Source organism: Spinacia oleracea, chromosome 1 (genome assembly GCF_020520425.1).
Source record: "Spinacia oleracea cultivar Varoflay chromosome 1, BTI_SOV_V1, whole genome shotgun sequence".
NCBI lineage: Eukaryota > Viridiplantae > Streptophyta > Magnoliopsida > Caryophyllales > Amaranthaceae > Spinacia > Spinacia oleracea.
This window is the reverse complement of record NC_079487.1, coordinates 36,536,497-36,551,721: the sequence shown is the minus strand read 5'-3', so window position 1 is coordinate 36,551,721 and position 15,225 is coordinate 36,536,497. Positions and strand designations below refer to the sequence as shown.

Genomic DNA, 15,225 nt, shown 5'->3' with positions numbered 1-15,225 from the left:
GTTACGTAAGCACTTAGTTCCGCACTTGAATGCTGCGTTAATGCCAATAACTTGAATAATGTGATTGCTACGTGGTGATGTGGTAGATAGTTAATTTCCTGTTACATGCATTCTATGAGAAATATCTGAATTTGGCCCTCGAACTATTTTCGTTTGATTTTCGTTTTGATTTTCGTTTTGATTTTCGTTTTGATTTTCGTTTTGATTTTCGTTTTTATTTTGATTTTTTTGGCTGTTTTTCAATTATTTCTTTTATTTGCAGTTAATTGTGAAGATGGGTAGATACGCATATGGTTGAAGAGAGGGGCGATGATCGTACTGCCAGCATAATCTATCATCGTGCTTGTTCGAATTTCAACAATTGCATAAGGTATTGATATATCTAATTATCTTCATAAAATTTCTCTTTTCCTCTTTTGAAAGTTGAAATCAATAGTACAGTAAGTGCATATCATTTTTACGATAAATAAAATTTGGATAAGTATAGTAAGTGTAATAATAAAACGTGTACATTAGTATTCTATGCTTAAGTATCCATTCCGTTTTACTTATTAGGACTGTTTTTGGACTTCTAATATCACTTCAGTGAAGCATTGATAAACTTAAATGATGTAACCAAAGATTTGCGGAACTTCTTAATGATTTTGTGACTTCTTAATATATGTGTTTATGTGTGGAACCTTTTGTTGTTGTTATTAGTAATGAGTCGTCGTTGGATGTATGGTGACCATACTACGGCAGAATACTTGAGTGGGGTCGCAGAGTTCATTAGATGTGCTTTAGCACACCAACGGAGTACAAAAGCCGAAAAAATCTATTGTCCCTGCCGTGATTGTAATAATATCAAGCGGTTAGGTGACATTGATGAAATTGAGGATCATTTATTTCGCCGTGGGTTTAAGAAAGATTACCATGTTTGGTTTTGGCATGGTGAAACAATACCTGATCGTCCAAGTTCTAGTGTCCATGAATTTGATGTTCAGAGTAATGAGAGTGATGATGATATTTATGAGAATAATGAGACGGATGATGATGAGGAAGATGATGATGAAATAAATGAGATGATGGATGGGCTGAAAGATCACTTGGACGAACGACCTCAGATGTTCGAACAAGTATCAAAGGCTGCTGAAACTCCATTGTATCCCGGTTGTACAAAATTCAGCAAGTTGGAATGTGTGTCAATACTTTACAACCTCAAATGTAAAGGTGGTTGGAGAGATGAACACTTTGACACCTTATTGGAGTGGGTAGGTGAATTTTTGCCGGAAGGGAATGATATCCCCACCTCTACCTATTATGCCAGGAAATTGATGTGTCCCTTAGGCTTAGAGGTCGACAAGATAGATGCTTGCCCAAATGATTGTATCCTTTACAGAAAAGAGCATGAACATTTGGATGAGTGTCCAACATGCGGCGCATCTCGTTACAAACGCAAAGGGGCAAATTCAGCTAAGAGGGGCCCGCCTGCTAAGTCTTTGTGGTATCTTCCAATCATACCTAGGTTTGAGCGTATGTTTTCATTGAAGAAACAAGCAAAAAACTTAAGGTGGCATGCGGAAGTGAGGAAGAAAGATGGACTCCTTCGACATCCTGCAGATTCTGTTCAATGGAGAAATATTGATAAGAAATATCCTGAATTTGGTAAGGAGGTTAGAAATCTAAGGCTTGCTTTATGTGCAGATGGTGTGAATCCATATGGAACTCTAAGCAGTCAACATAGCACATGGCCGGTTCTTCTAGCAATTTATAATCTTCCTCCATGGCTGTGTATGAAGCGGAAGCATATCATGTTATCACTCCTCATCTCGGGGCCTAAGCAACCTGGAAATGACATAGATGTGTACCTGGCTCCACTCATAGATGATTTGAAATTATTGTGGAATGAAGGTGTTTCAATGTTCGATGCACACACCAATTCATGCTTTACATTGCGAGCTATGGTTTTTTGTACCATAAATGATTTTCCGGCATATGGAAACTTGTCTGGATACAAAACCAAAGGAGAACAAGCATGCCCTATATGTGAAGAGGACATGAAGCCCACATGGTTGCATAATTTCAAGAAAAATGTTTACCCAGATTTCAGGAAGCACCTCAGTCGATATCACCCTTATCGTAAGAAGAAGAAAGAATTCAATGGGTTCACCGAGGAAAGAGTAGCTCGTACGCCTTTGACAGGATCACAGGTTTATGAACGAATAAAAAATGTTGAAACCAAATACGGCAAGTGCTACAAGTCCAAGTCTAAAAAGGGTGTTTTGTGGAAGAAAGTATCTCCATTATGGGATCTTCCCTACTGGAGAGATTTGTCGGTTAGGCATTGTCTCGATGTAATGCACATTGAGAAAAATGTGTGCGATGCTATCATTGGGACTTTGCTAAACATGCCTGGAAAGACTAAGGACAATGAGAATGTGCGGAAAGATATGAAAAAGAGGAATATTCGACCAGATTTGTGGCCTGTTGAAAAATCTGGTGCGGGTGGTACTAAGACTTATCTGCCTCCAGCGTGTTACACAATGTCAAGAAAGGAGAAGAAGCAGTTTTGTGAGTGCTTACATGGAATTAAGGTTCCCTCGGGATATTCGTCGAATGTAAAGCGCCTAGTATCTCTCTCGGACCTTAGGTTGGTTGGTATGAAGTCTCATGATTGCCATGTAATGATTAATGTGTTTTTGCCAATTGCACTTCGTGGGATATTGCCGAAACACGTGAGACATGTTATAACAAAACTTTGTGTGTTTTTCAATTCTATATGTGCTAAAGTGATTGATCCGGAGAAATTAGATTCTTTGCACAATGATATTGTTGAAACTTTGTGTCGATTTGAAATGTACTTTCCACCATCTTTCTTTGATATTATGGTGCACTTAATTGTCCATTTAGTTCGAGAAATCAAGTTATGTGGTCCGGTGTTCTTAAGATGGATGTATCCTTTTGAGAGATTTTTTGGGCATTTAAAGGACAAAACAAAGAATCGGGCAAGGCCGGAGGGTAGTATCATTCGGGGAGTCCTTGAGGAAGAGATATCTCAATATGTAGCTGAATTCTTAACAAGGCTTGAGCAAATAGGTCTTCCAAAATCTCGTCATGCAGGGAGGCTTGAAGGGCATGGGGTAATTGGTAAAAATGTGATCTCGCCTCCATCTGAAAGGAATAATAAGGCACATCTTTGTGTGTTGCAGCATCTTACCGAGGTCAATCCTTACATAGATAAGCATTTGCTAGAATTGCAACAAAAGAATCTTAAGTTGAAGGAAAGAGCGTTGATGCAAGAACATAATCGCACATTTGTTGATTGGTTTAAGAAGGAAGTAGCCGAGGAAATGAAAAAAAATCTAGATGTTTCTGAAATGGTCCAGTGGTTAGCTCGAGGTCCTCGACTATGTGTTCTGTCTTATGAAGGGTATGATATCAATGGGTTCACATTCTACACTAGAAGACAAGATGAAAAGAGTGTGGTGCAGAATAGTGGAGTGAAGCATGTTGCAGCATCTAGGGTCTATGCAAGCGCCAAGGATAGAAGACCGGTTGATGCGACACAATCATATTATGGTGTTATCGAAGAAATATGGGAGCTTGATTACAACAAATTTACGATCCCTGTATTCCGGTGCAAGTGGGCCAACAACCATAATGGGGTGAAACAAGATAAAATTTTTCCTGGTTTAACATTGGTTAACTTTGATCGATTAAGTGATAGTGACGAGCCATTCATTCTAGCATCACAAGCTAAGCAAATTTTCTATGTGGTAGACAATGTTGATCCTATATGGCGTGCAGTTGCCCAAGGCAAGAGAAATATTCTGGGTATTGATGATGTTGTGGATGAAGATGAGTATGACAAGTACGATGAAACACCCCTGTTACCAACGGCTGTTCAACCGTTACCGGAGGAGGAAGATGCAAATAATACTAATCATATGCGTACAGATCATAGGGAAGGAATTTGGGTTGTAAACCGTAAATGAATAAGATGAGTTGGCTTCTGGGAATAGGTAATTCTAGCTAACTGAATATCAGATTAAATGTATCTTTTCTAGCATTTAGGAAGGTGTAGTTTGTACTTCCACATCTTTAATTCTTATTTTATACTTCCATTGTGTTCATGATTATACTTTTCTAGCTTTCTTTAATTCTTACTGTACTTCCACATCTTACTTTTGTTCCTGACCAAAGTTTTCTAACTTTCTGTGCAGATGACTTGAGATCCCCGAGTCAGAAATTTTCAGAAGCTTTCGGTGATTTGTGTCTTTTCAGAAGTTCTCAGAATCGGAAAATAAAGCACGTATTTACTTTTGGTGAGTTGTGCGTTTTCTCCTAGTGTTGCGCTAATTAACATGTCTCCTAATCTTGAGCTAGAATGACCTAAATCAAAACGAGCGGGCTTAAATTGACCTTAGTTGAATAAATTGACCTAAATTGACCTTAGTTGACTAAATTAGCATAAATATGAACCATAACTACCAAACAAGTCTCAAATGGCATAAATTGATTGGATTGAGTCTAGGTAAGTTAAAACTAATCATATTAATCATTTAAAAGGATTAAAATGAGTGTTTAGGTTCTTTAGTTCAAAGTTGGGAGCGGAAATGTCATTTTAGCTCTATATATGACATATAACGACCCAACGAGCCATAAATGTGCATGAATAGGTTCGAATGAGTTTTAGAAACTTAAAACTATGCATATTAGTCATGTAATAAGAATAAAATGAGTCATTAGGTTCTTTAGTTCAAAGTTGGGAGCGAAAATGTCATTTTAGCTCTATATATGACCTATAACGACCCAACGAGCCATAAATGTGCATAAATAGGTTGGAATGAGTTTTAGAAACTTAAAACTATGCATATTAGTCATGTAATAGGATTAAAATGAGTGTTTAGGTTCTTTAGTTCAAAGTTGGGAGCGAAAATGTCATTTTAGCTCTATATATGACCTTTAACGACCCAACGAGCCTTAAATGTGCATAAATAGGTTGGAATGAGTTTTAGAAACTTAAAACTATGCATATTAGTCATGTAATAGGATTAAAATGAGTGTTTAGGTTCTTTAGTTCAAAGTTGGGAGCGGAAATGTCATTTTAGCTCTATATATGACCTTTAACGACCCAACGAGCCTTAAATGTGCATAAATAGGTTGGAATGAGTTTTAGAAACTTAAAACTATGCATATTAGTCATGTAATAGGATTAAAATGAGTGTTTAGGTTCTTTAGTTCAAAGTTGGGAGCGGAAATGTCATTTTAGCTCTATATATGACCTATAACGACCCAACGAGCCTTAAATGTGCATAAATAGGTTGGAATGAGTTTTAGAAACTTAAAACTATGCATATTAGTCATGTAATAGGATTAAAATGAGTGTTTAGGTTCTTTAGTTCAAAGTTGGGAGCGGAAATGTCATTTTAGCTCTATATATGACCTTTAACGACCCAACGAGCCTTAAATGTGCATAAATAGGTTGGAATGAGTTTTAGAAACTTAAAACTATGCATATTAGTCATGTAATAGGATTAAAATGAGTGTTTAGGTTCTTTAGTTCAAAGTTGGGAGCGGAAATGTCATTTTAGCTCTATATATGACCTATAACGACCCAACGAGCCTTAAATGTGCATAAATAGGTTGGAATGAGTTTTAGAAACTTAAAACTATGCATATTAGTCATGTAATAGGATTAAAATGAGTGTTTAGGTTCTTTAGTTCAAAGTTGGGAGCGGAAATGTCATTTTAGCTCTATATATGACCTATAACGACCCAACGAGCCTTAAATGTGCATAAATAGGTTGGAATGAGTTTTAGAAACTTAAAACTATGCATATTAGTCATGTAATAGGATTAAAATGAGTGTTTAGGTTTGTTAGTTCAAAGTTGGGAGCGAAAATGTCTTATTTTAGCATAAATATGAACCATAACGACCAAACAAGTCTCAAATGGCATAAATTGATTGGATTGAGTCTAGGAAAGTTAAAACTAATCATATTAATCATTTAAAAGGATTAAAATGAGTGTTTAGGTTTGTTAGTTCAAAGTTGGGAGCGAAAGTGTCATATTAGCCTAAAAATGAGTTCTTAGGTTCTTTAGTTCATAGTTGGGAGCAAAAATGCCTCATTTTATCATAAATATGAACCACAACGACCAAACAAGTCTCTAATGTGAATAAATAGATCGGATCGAGTCTTGGAAAGTTAAAATTAATCATATTAATCATTTAAAAGGTTAAAATGAGTCCTTATGTTCGTTAGTTCATAGCTGGGAGCGAAAATGCCTCATTTTAGCATAAGTGGTGTTTTCTAGACTTATCTCATATGAGTATATGATTTCATGATATAAGAGAAGTGAGATTGTCAGATTTCCTCATTAAGTTTCTTAATCATTGTTGCTTGAGTTTAAGTGAAACTCAATTACATAATTTCATTTTACGATCTAACTTACATACTACTCCGTACTATACTGGATTAATAGAACTTGTTTATAGAATGAGTTAGCTGCCCTGCATTCTCATATTGCCTCAACAAACACACCAAGAATGACAAAGAACATTGCAGATCAGATCAGCACAGATCAATGCAGATCAGATGAGGGTAGCACTGATCTGTGTTGATCTGTTCTGCACTGATCTGTGCTGATCTGATCTGCACAGATCAGTGCAGATCAGATCAGCACTGATCTGTGCTGATCTGTTCTGCAGATCTGATCAGTGCATAACAGATCAGCACAGATCAGTGCTGATCTGATCTGCACTGATTTGTGCAGATCAGATCAGCACAGATCAGTGCAGAACAGATCAACACAGATCAGTGCTGATCTGATCAGCACTGATCTATGCTGATCAGATCTGCACAGATCAGTGCATTCCACATATATAATTTTTCATGCTTGTTGGCTTGTTGCTGCTATAGAGTTCAAATTCTTTGATATGATTTGATTCTTTGAAGGCCGGAGCATGTGTCAACTTAGTATTCTATCAATTGTTCAATTACATTGTAAAGCGATGTTTTGGTCCCTAACAAAAAGCAGAGAGGAATAAAAAGAGGGAAAAGGGGTGAAATGGATCAAGGAAGGGATGTGAAGGTTGGTTTTTCTGGTGATGTATCCATGGTGGGTGGAAGTGAGAGTTGCTTTAGTGGTGACTAGTGAGGTGACGGTGATAGTGGTGGTGAGGTGATGGTGGGGTGGGGTGGATTGATTTGGGATGATGGTGGTGACCATTGAGTCATTGACCAATGAGAGACTGATAGAAATTTGGGGGAATCCAAGTCCAGGGGGAAGTCTGGGGAACCAAACAGCCCCTAAATTTCTTTCTCTCTATGCTGTTCTTATTGATTTTCCATTATGTTGAGCTTTGACATATTTACACTTAAATTTCTCGTTCATTCTTCAATTAGTGCCATCTCTTTTGCATGATCCCCTTTGCACAAACTAGAGACTTAAAATTGGTGGGGAGTGGTACTGTTAGTTGCTGTTGTTTCAAAATTGACCTTGATTTATCTCTTCTGACTGCCATAAAACTAGCATCTGCAAATCCTTGATGAAATTTTATTAACCAAATATTTGGTTAAAATAGTGTCAATTGTTCCTCTATGGTTTCACTTTAAAAAAATGGACTTACCTGACTACCTGTCTCAAGCTGCAGATGCAACAGTCATATTGTTATAATTCGAACAAAATCAACAAGGGGGGAACATTGCAGATCAGGTCAGCACAGATCAGTGCAGATCAGATCAGCACAGATCAGTGCAGATCAGATCAGCACTGATCTGTGCTGATCTGTTCTGCACTGATCTGTGCTGATCTGTTCTGCACTGATCTGTGCTGATCAGATCAGTGCAGAACAGATCAGTGCAGATATCACAGATCAGATCAGCACTGATCAGTGCAGATCTGATCAGCACTGATCTGTGCTGATCTGTGCTGATCTGATCAGTGCAGATCAGTGCTGATCTGATCTGCACTGATCAGTGCTGATCTGATCTGTGATATCTGCACTGATCTGATATCCTTCTGTATGCTAGAGCACTGATTTGCTGCTGCGCGCACATTTTGTAACCACTCTTCTGTATGTTTTACTTGATGCAGGAACAACATAGGTACGATGAATGAAAACCAAATTGTTGTTAGGCATGAATCAGAAGGTGGCAAGACTCCCACAACGCGTGACGAATCACAAGATGTTAGTACGATTACAAAGACCATTAAAGGCCGTGGTCCGTCAAAAGGTGTTAAAGTCGCTAAGCCTATGTTCCTTGAGTATAATGTATATAATGTCCCCGATGGACAATGGTCTCATGAATACGGGAAGCAAGTTGGGAGTTGTGCTACTAGAATTAATATTAACGTCCCATTATATCCAAAGGTAGATGAGCAAATCAAGAAGGGGTTTTGGGAGGAGACTAAGGTAAGCATTGGATATTAACTTGATTTGTATATTTTAGGGATTATTTAATTTGATTTAAATACTATTTTTATAATCTAACTTTTTTTAATTATTAACAGCTTATGTTCCACATTACTGATGATTCTAATCATTCGAGGGAGAAATATTTTCATTCTTGTGTGGCGAAACGATTTAGTTGTTTCAAGAGCAAGTTGGTGCGCCGATGGATAACTATGAAGGAAAAGAAGCCAAAAAATCAAACAAACAAGATGCCTTGGGATGTCTACAACCATATCACAGAGGATGATTGGAAGACTTTTGTTAAACATTATTTCCTGCCAGAGTCATTGGTAATGATAATATTTCTTTAACTTGTCCTTAAAGAGTTTTTCATGTAGCAAACTGACATTGGTTCTAGGACAAAAAGTTATCAGAAAAAACATTTATTTCCATCTTTTTATGTTGTCTTTGACAGCTTCGTAGTGAAAAGGCGAGGAAAAGTGCATCATGCAACAAGAACCCACATCGCACCGGCCAAAAGGGTTATAATAGAAAGCGACTAGATTGGATAAAGGATGGACGACTTCCACCAGATGCAGCTTTACCTATCTCGAGTAGCTCCTCGGTGAACTCATCAGTGACCTCAAATGTTAATAGAGTTAGAAAATACAGATCAAAGGAGTGGATTTTGGCCCATCAAGTACAAAATAAAGAGGGAAAGTGGGAAATTGACCCGAACGATACAGAAGTTGTTGAAATCGCAACAAAAGCTGTAAGTAGCGATAATTAATTAATATTTACTTGCTTTGATTAGAGAATATAAAGTAATTTTACTTTCCTAATTGGCAGTTAGAGTACATCGCAGAAGAGGAAAAAGGAAATCTTTCTTTCGAACAGGGTGAGGATGCCCTCACTAAAGCTATAGGGAAAAAAGATCATCGTGGGCGTGTCAAGGGAACAGGTGGCATGGTTGGTATCAAAAAGGCTTTCGGTCCGTGTATTCGACATAGTAGAAGTGACCATGGTGAAGCTTCATCAGAAAATTACGAATCAATCAGAGCTTCTGTGAAAAAGGAGTTTGAAGGTGAATTAGAGAAAAGGGTAGAGAAGAGGGTGGCAGAGGCCCTCCAAAAGCAACTAAGCACCTTGTTAAAAACAGGACAACTAAGCTCCATTTCTACCCCGATACCTGATGACCTCCACTTAAATGATTCTGCCAGAGTTGACCTTGATGTTAGTGCTACAAGAACCACTCGTCACATCTTAGTGCCGCAACCACGCGAGCTAAAGGTACGACGTAGTCACTTTTTTTTAACATAGTTGCTTGATCCTTTTATGTTTTTAGTTGACATTTACTTAATAATCTGTATCACTTACAAAGTTGCATTGAAACCTTTGTTTATGAAGGAAAGGACTCCATGTCGTCTTGCCCTTGAGGAGAAAGTTTCAGGCAACAACATTGTCGTGGCGGATGGTATGGTACAACCCTCAGATGGTGCATTGCCCCAACATTTTACATCGATGAAGCCTGGTCACTATAAAGTCCAAGTTGATTTTGTTTACGACGGACATGTTGATGATATTCTTCCGGTACCTACGGGAGATGGTTTCACTAACTTAGGCGGTGCTCTGGGTAGTTTTGTGCAATGGCCCATACACTTAGTGATTTTCGAAGACGGCGAGGTATATATGTTTTATTGTTTAGAATGTATATGTTCACGCAAGCACATTCGACATCTTACCTACTCTTGTTTTTGTTGAATTTTAAAGGATTGTATTTCACCTCCTAAAAAGAAGTCCAAGTCTAATGTTTCTAAAGAGAGGGATGGTAGCTCCAAGAAAAAGACAACGGTGTTAGCGGCCCAAAAGAAGACAACAGACTTACCATCCAAGGTAAACCCTCTAAAACTCATTCGAACCTAAAATGACATTTTCGCTCCCAACTTTGAACTAAAGAACCTAAGGACTCATTTGATTCTTATTACACGACTAATATGCATAGTTTTAAGTTTCTAAAACTCATTCGAACCTAATTATGCACATTTAAGGCTCGTTGGGTCGTTATAGGTCATATATTAACCTAAAATGACATTTTCGCTCCCAACTTTGAACTAAAGAACCTAAGGACTCATTTGATTCTTATTACACGACTAATATGCATAGTTTTAAGTTTCTAAAACTCATTCGAACCTATTTATGCACATTTAAGGCTCGTTGGGTCGTTATAGGTCATATATTGAGCTAAAATGACATTTTCGCTCCCAAATTTGAACTAAAGAACCTAAGGACTCATTTGATTCTTATTACATGACTAATATGCATAGTTTTAAGTTTCTAAAACTCATTCGAACCTATTTATGCACATTTAAGGCTCGTTGGGTCGTTAAAGGTCATATATAGAGCTAAAATGACATTTCCGCTCCCAACTTTGAACTAAAGAACCTAAACACTCATTTTAATCCTATTACATGACTAATATGCATAGTTTTAAGTTTCTAAAACTCATTCCAACCTATTTATGCACATTTAAGGCTCGTTGGGTCGTTAAAGGTCATATATAGAGCTAAAATGACATTTTCGCTCCCAACTTTGAACTAAAGAACCTAAACACTCATTTTAATCCTATTACATGACTAATATGCATAGTTTTAAGTTTCTAAAACTCATTCAAACCTATTTATGCACATTTATGGCTCGTTGGGTCGTTATAGGTCATATATAGAGCTAAAATGACATTTTCGCTCCCAACTTTGAACTAAAGAACCTAATGACTCATTTTATTCTTATTACATGACTAATATGCATAGTTTTAAGTTTCTAAAACTCATTCGAACCTATTCATGCACATTTAAGGCTCGTTGGGTCGTTATATGTCATATATAGAGCTAAAATGACATTTTCGCTCCCAACTTTGAACTAAAGAACCTAAGGACTCATTTGATTCTTATTACACGACTAATATGCATAGTTTTAAGTTTCTAAAACTCATTCGAACCTAATTATGCACATTTAAGGCTCGTTGGGTCGTTATAGGTCATATATTAACCTAAAATGACATTTTCGCTCCCAACTTTGAACTAAAGAACCTAAGGACTCATTTGATTCTTATTACACGACTAATATGCATAGTTTTAAGTTTCTAAAACTCATTCGAACCTAATTATGCACATTTAAGGCTCGTTGGGTCGTTATAGGTCATATATTAACCTAAAATGACATTTTCGCTCCCAACTTTGAACTAAAGAACCTAAGGACTCATTTGATTCTTATTACATGACTAATATGCATAGTTTTAAGTTTCTAAAACTCATTCGAACCTATTTATGCACATTTAAGGCTCGTTGGGTCGTTATAGGTCATATATTGAGCTAAAATGACATTTTCGCTCCCAAATTTGAACTAAAGAACCTAATGACTCATTTTATTCTTATTACATGACTAATATGCATAGTTTTAAGTTTCTAAAACTCATTCGAACCTATTCATGCACATTTATGGCTCGTTGGGTCGTTATATGTCATATATAGAGCTAAAATGACATTTCCGCTCCCAACTTTGAACTAAAGAACCTAAACACTCATTTTAATCCTATTACATGACTAATATGCATAGTTTTAAGTTTCTAAAACTCATTCGAACCTAATTATGCACATTTATGGCTCGTTGGGTCGTTATAGGTCATATATAGACCTAAAATGACATTTTCGCTCCCAACTTAGAACTAAAGAACCTAAGGACTCATTTGATTCTTATTACACGACTAATATGCATAGTTTTAAGTTTCTAAAACTCATTCGAACCTATTTATGCACATTTATGGCTCGTTGGGTCGTTATAGGTCATATATTGAGCTAAAATGACATTTTCGCTCCCAAATTTGAACTAAAGAACCTAATGACTCATTTGATTCTTATTATATGACTAATGTTAATTGACTATTGTTATAGGAATTTTCGCATCCAAAGAAGTCGAATTCTAAGCCTAAGTCCAACTTAGAGGTCGTGGGTAGTTGTGATCGTAAAACACAAGAATCAACAACCAAAAGCAAGAAAGCGGGACTTGTACACGATGCAATTCAAGGTCTTGGCCCGTCATGCAAATACTTGCAGTTTATCATGACTTCGGCGCCTGATGATATATATGATAATACTACCATCCCATTGGCGGCCTCAGTTTGGCACTCGGATTTTGATCAAGAAACATACATAACTGCGTCTGATATAGGAGAGTTCCTTCGCGGGGCGTGCTTAAACATTTCAGCGATCCAAGTCTACATATTGTAATTAAATGTTTTATTGTTGTTAATAAAACTATTATTTCTTTGAAGTTTTTTCTCTTTATCGATCTTAATAGTGTAATCTTGTTTATTTTGTAGGTGTTTATTGCACGATCATGCCAAATCATTTGAAATGTCTCGGATTTCGTTCATTTGTCCCGAGATTATGTCAAGCACTAGAATCAAGGCCGACCCTGGAGCGCCAACAATGTATTTGAAAAACATTTTCCAAGCTGAAATTGAAAAGGAGAAGATGGGTAATCCTAACCTAACTAATTGGTTTTTAATCCCATATAATCAAGAGTAAGTGTGTTATATTATATAAGTTTCATATAAAATATTAATTATTATTGTTATTAAATATTTAATATATCATTTATAAATTATACAGAAATCATTGGAATTTATACGTGATGGACCTACGTAGAGGTTATGTATATATTTTCGATTCTGCTAGAGATCCACGTCGAACAGATTATGCATGGGGAATCTTGAGTTTGTAAGTTCTTTTGCTTACAAATTACATTAGTCTTTAAGAAACCTAAGCCAAAATCATATTCATGAGTACCCATGTTTCGTTAATTTTCTAGGGCATACCAAGTGTACAAGTGCAATGGTGGGCATTGTCCGAATAAAACGAGTTTTAAGTCGTGTAAACCCATTCATATAGAGGTATAACATGTTTCTTAATTAGCTTTTTGCTTTGTTTTTATTAATTATTGGCCTTGCAAGATAAAGTATTATGTTTCTTAATCAGTGTGCTCAACAAATCGGCGGAACTGAGTGTGGCTATTACGTTATGAAGTTCATGTTAGAGATAGTCACGTTACAACATGACTATGAAGGCCGGCTAGATGAGGTAATTAAGTAACTAATTGATTCGTATTCTAGACTATTAATACATTGTCATTAGTTGCTTGAATGTTAAAATGTGACATTTCATTTGCATTTAATCGATCTAATATATGCTCCATCAATTTTTTGTTTTTGTAAGGTCTATACTCCGAGGACTGCGCCTTATGCTAGTGAGGAAATTGATGTGGTTCGTGAGCAATGGGCGAAGTTTTTTACCACCAAGTATTTATTATTGACCTGATGGCGCTTGATCGTGTTGGTTTAGATGTTATAGAACAATCTTTTATGTTAAAATGTATGCGTACGTTGAAATTGGAACGTAAATGTATTTAAATGTATCGGTATGTGCACTTTTGGTTTTGGGATATATACAAAACTCCAGTTGTTGTTTTTATATTTGTTATACAGGTTGCGTTATTCTATTATTGTTTTGACAGGTTTCTATATTTGGTGCAAGGCACTCTAGGTATCCCTAAACAAAATTAGAATTTTCCCGCCAAAAGTGCTTTTTTGCAGCGTACATATATGTTGTACGCTGCAACAAGGGAAAAAAATTTCGCAAAAATTCAGACTTGTTGCAGCGTACAAATAAATGTACGCTGCAAAAAATTGAGTAATTCAGACTTGTTGCAGCGTACAAATAAATGTACGCTGCAAAAAGTTGGGTCTGTTGAAGCGGGCTTTTATATGTACGCTGCAACAAGTCCAAAATTTTGCCAATTTTTTGGCACTTGTTGCAGCGTACATCTAAAAGCCCGCTGCAACAAATCACTTTTTGCAGCGAACATGTACGCTGCAACAAGTTCAGACTTGTTGCAGGCCCCCCAGTTGCAGCATACGATGTACGCTGCAACAGGGGTCTAAAAGCCCGCTGCAATAAGGGTTTTTTCTACTAGTGTATGGATCTGCTAGATTAGTCAATGGACTTTATTTATTAGATCACGATAAACAAGTTTATAACATAAATACCAAAAAGGCCAAAAAGAATGATTCAGATCTCACTTATCTCTGGCATTGTGGATTAGGCCATATTAACTTGAAACGCATAGAAAGACTTCAAAAGGAAGGAATTCTAGAACCATTTGACTTAGAGGATTATGGTAAGTGCGAATCATGTTTGCTTGGCAAAATGACAAAGCAACCTTTCTCTAAAGTTGGAGAAAGACCAAATGAACTATTGGGTTTAATCCATACAGATGTATGTGGACCAATGAGTACAAATGCTAGAGGTGGTTTCAGCTACTTTATCACTTTCACTGATGACTTCAGTAGATATGGTTATGTCTACCTAATGAAGCATAAGTCTGAATCCTTTGACAAATTCAAGGAATTTCAGAGTGAAGTAGAGAATCAATTAGGCAAGAAGATTAAGGCACAGGCGGCGAATATCTGAGCTATGAATTTGATGACCATCTGAAAGAATGTGGAATTCTATCAGAATTAACTCCTCCTGGAACACCTCAATGGAACGGTGTGTCGGAACGGAGGAATAGAACCTTGCTAGACATGGTTAGATCAATGATGGGTCAGGCCGAACTTCCAATAGAATTTTGGGGACATGCACTAAATACAGCTGCACTCACTATAAATAGAGCTCCGTCTAAATCTGTTCAAAAGACTCCATATGAGTTATGGTTTGGAAAGCCTCCAAAAGTGTCTTTTCTAAAGATTTGGGGATGTGAAGTATACGTCAAACGATTAATTTCAGACAAAATTC

At 36.8% G+C, this 15,225-nt stretch overlaps 2 protein-coding genes across 2 annotated transcripts; both read left to right on the top strand.

Moving 5' to 3' along the window:
• Window positions 1–217: 217 nt before the first annotated feature.
• Window positions 218–10,300, top strand: LOC130463834 (uncharacterized). The gene is made up of 8 exons (XM_056833098.1): window positions 218–370; window positions 4,203–4,304; window positions 8,080–8,398; window positions 8,497–8,727; window positions 8,853–9,149; window positions 9,227–9,667; window positions 9,785–10,060; window positions 10,148–10,300. The coding sequence occupies exons 3-8, from the start codon at window positions 8,096–8,098 to the stop codon at window positions 10,298–10,300; spliced, it is 1,701 nt and encodes a 566-aa protein (XP_056689076.1). The 5' UTR covers window positions 218–370; window positions 4,203–4,304; window positions 8,080–8,095.
• Window positions 10,301–12,332: 2,032 nt separating this feature from the next.
• Window positions 12,333–13,895, top strand: LOC130466341 (uncharacterized). Its single transcript, XM_056835278.1, has 6 exons — window positions 12,333–12,656; window positions 12,753–12,956; window positions 13,045–13,152; window positions 13,244–13,325; window positions 13,411–13,512; window positions 13,648–13,895. The coding sequence occupies exons 1-6, from the start codon at window positions 12,493–12,495 to the stop codon at window positions 13,747–13,749; spliced, it is 762 nt and encodes a 253-aa protein (XP_056691256.1). The 5' UTR covers window positions 12,333–12,492; the 3' UTR covers window positions 13,750–13,895.
• Window positions 13,896–15,225: the final 1,330 nt, after the last annotated feature.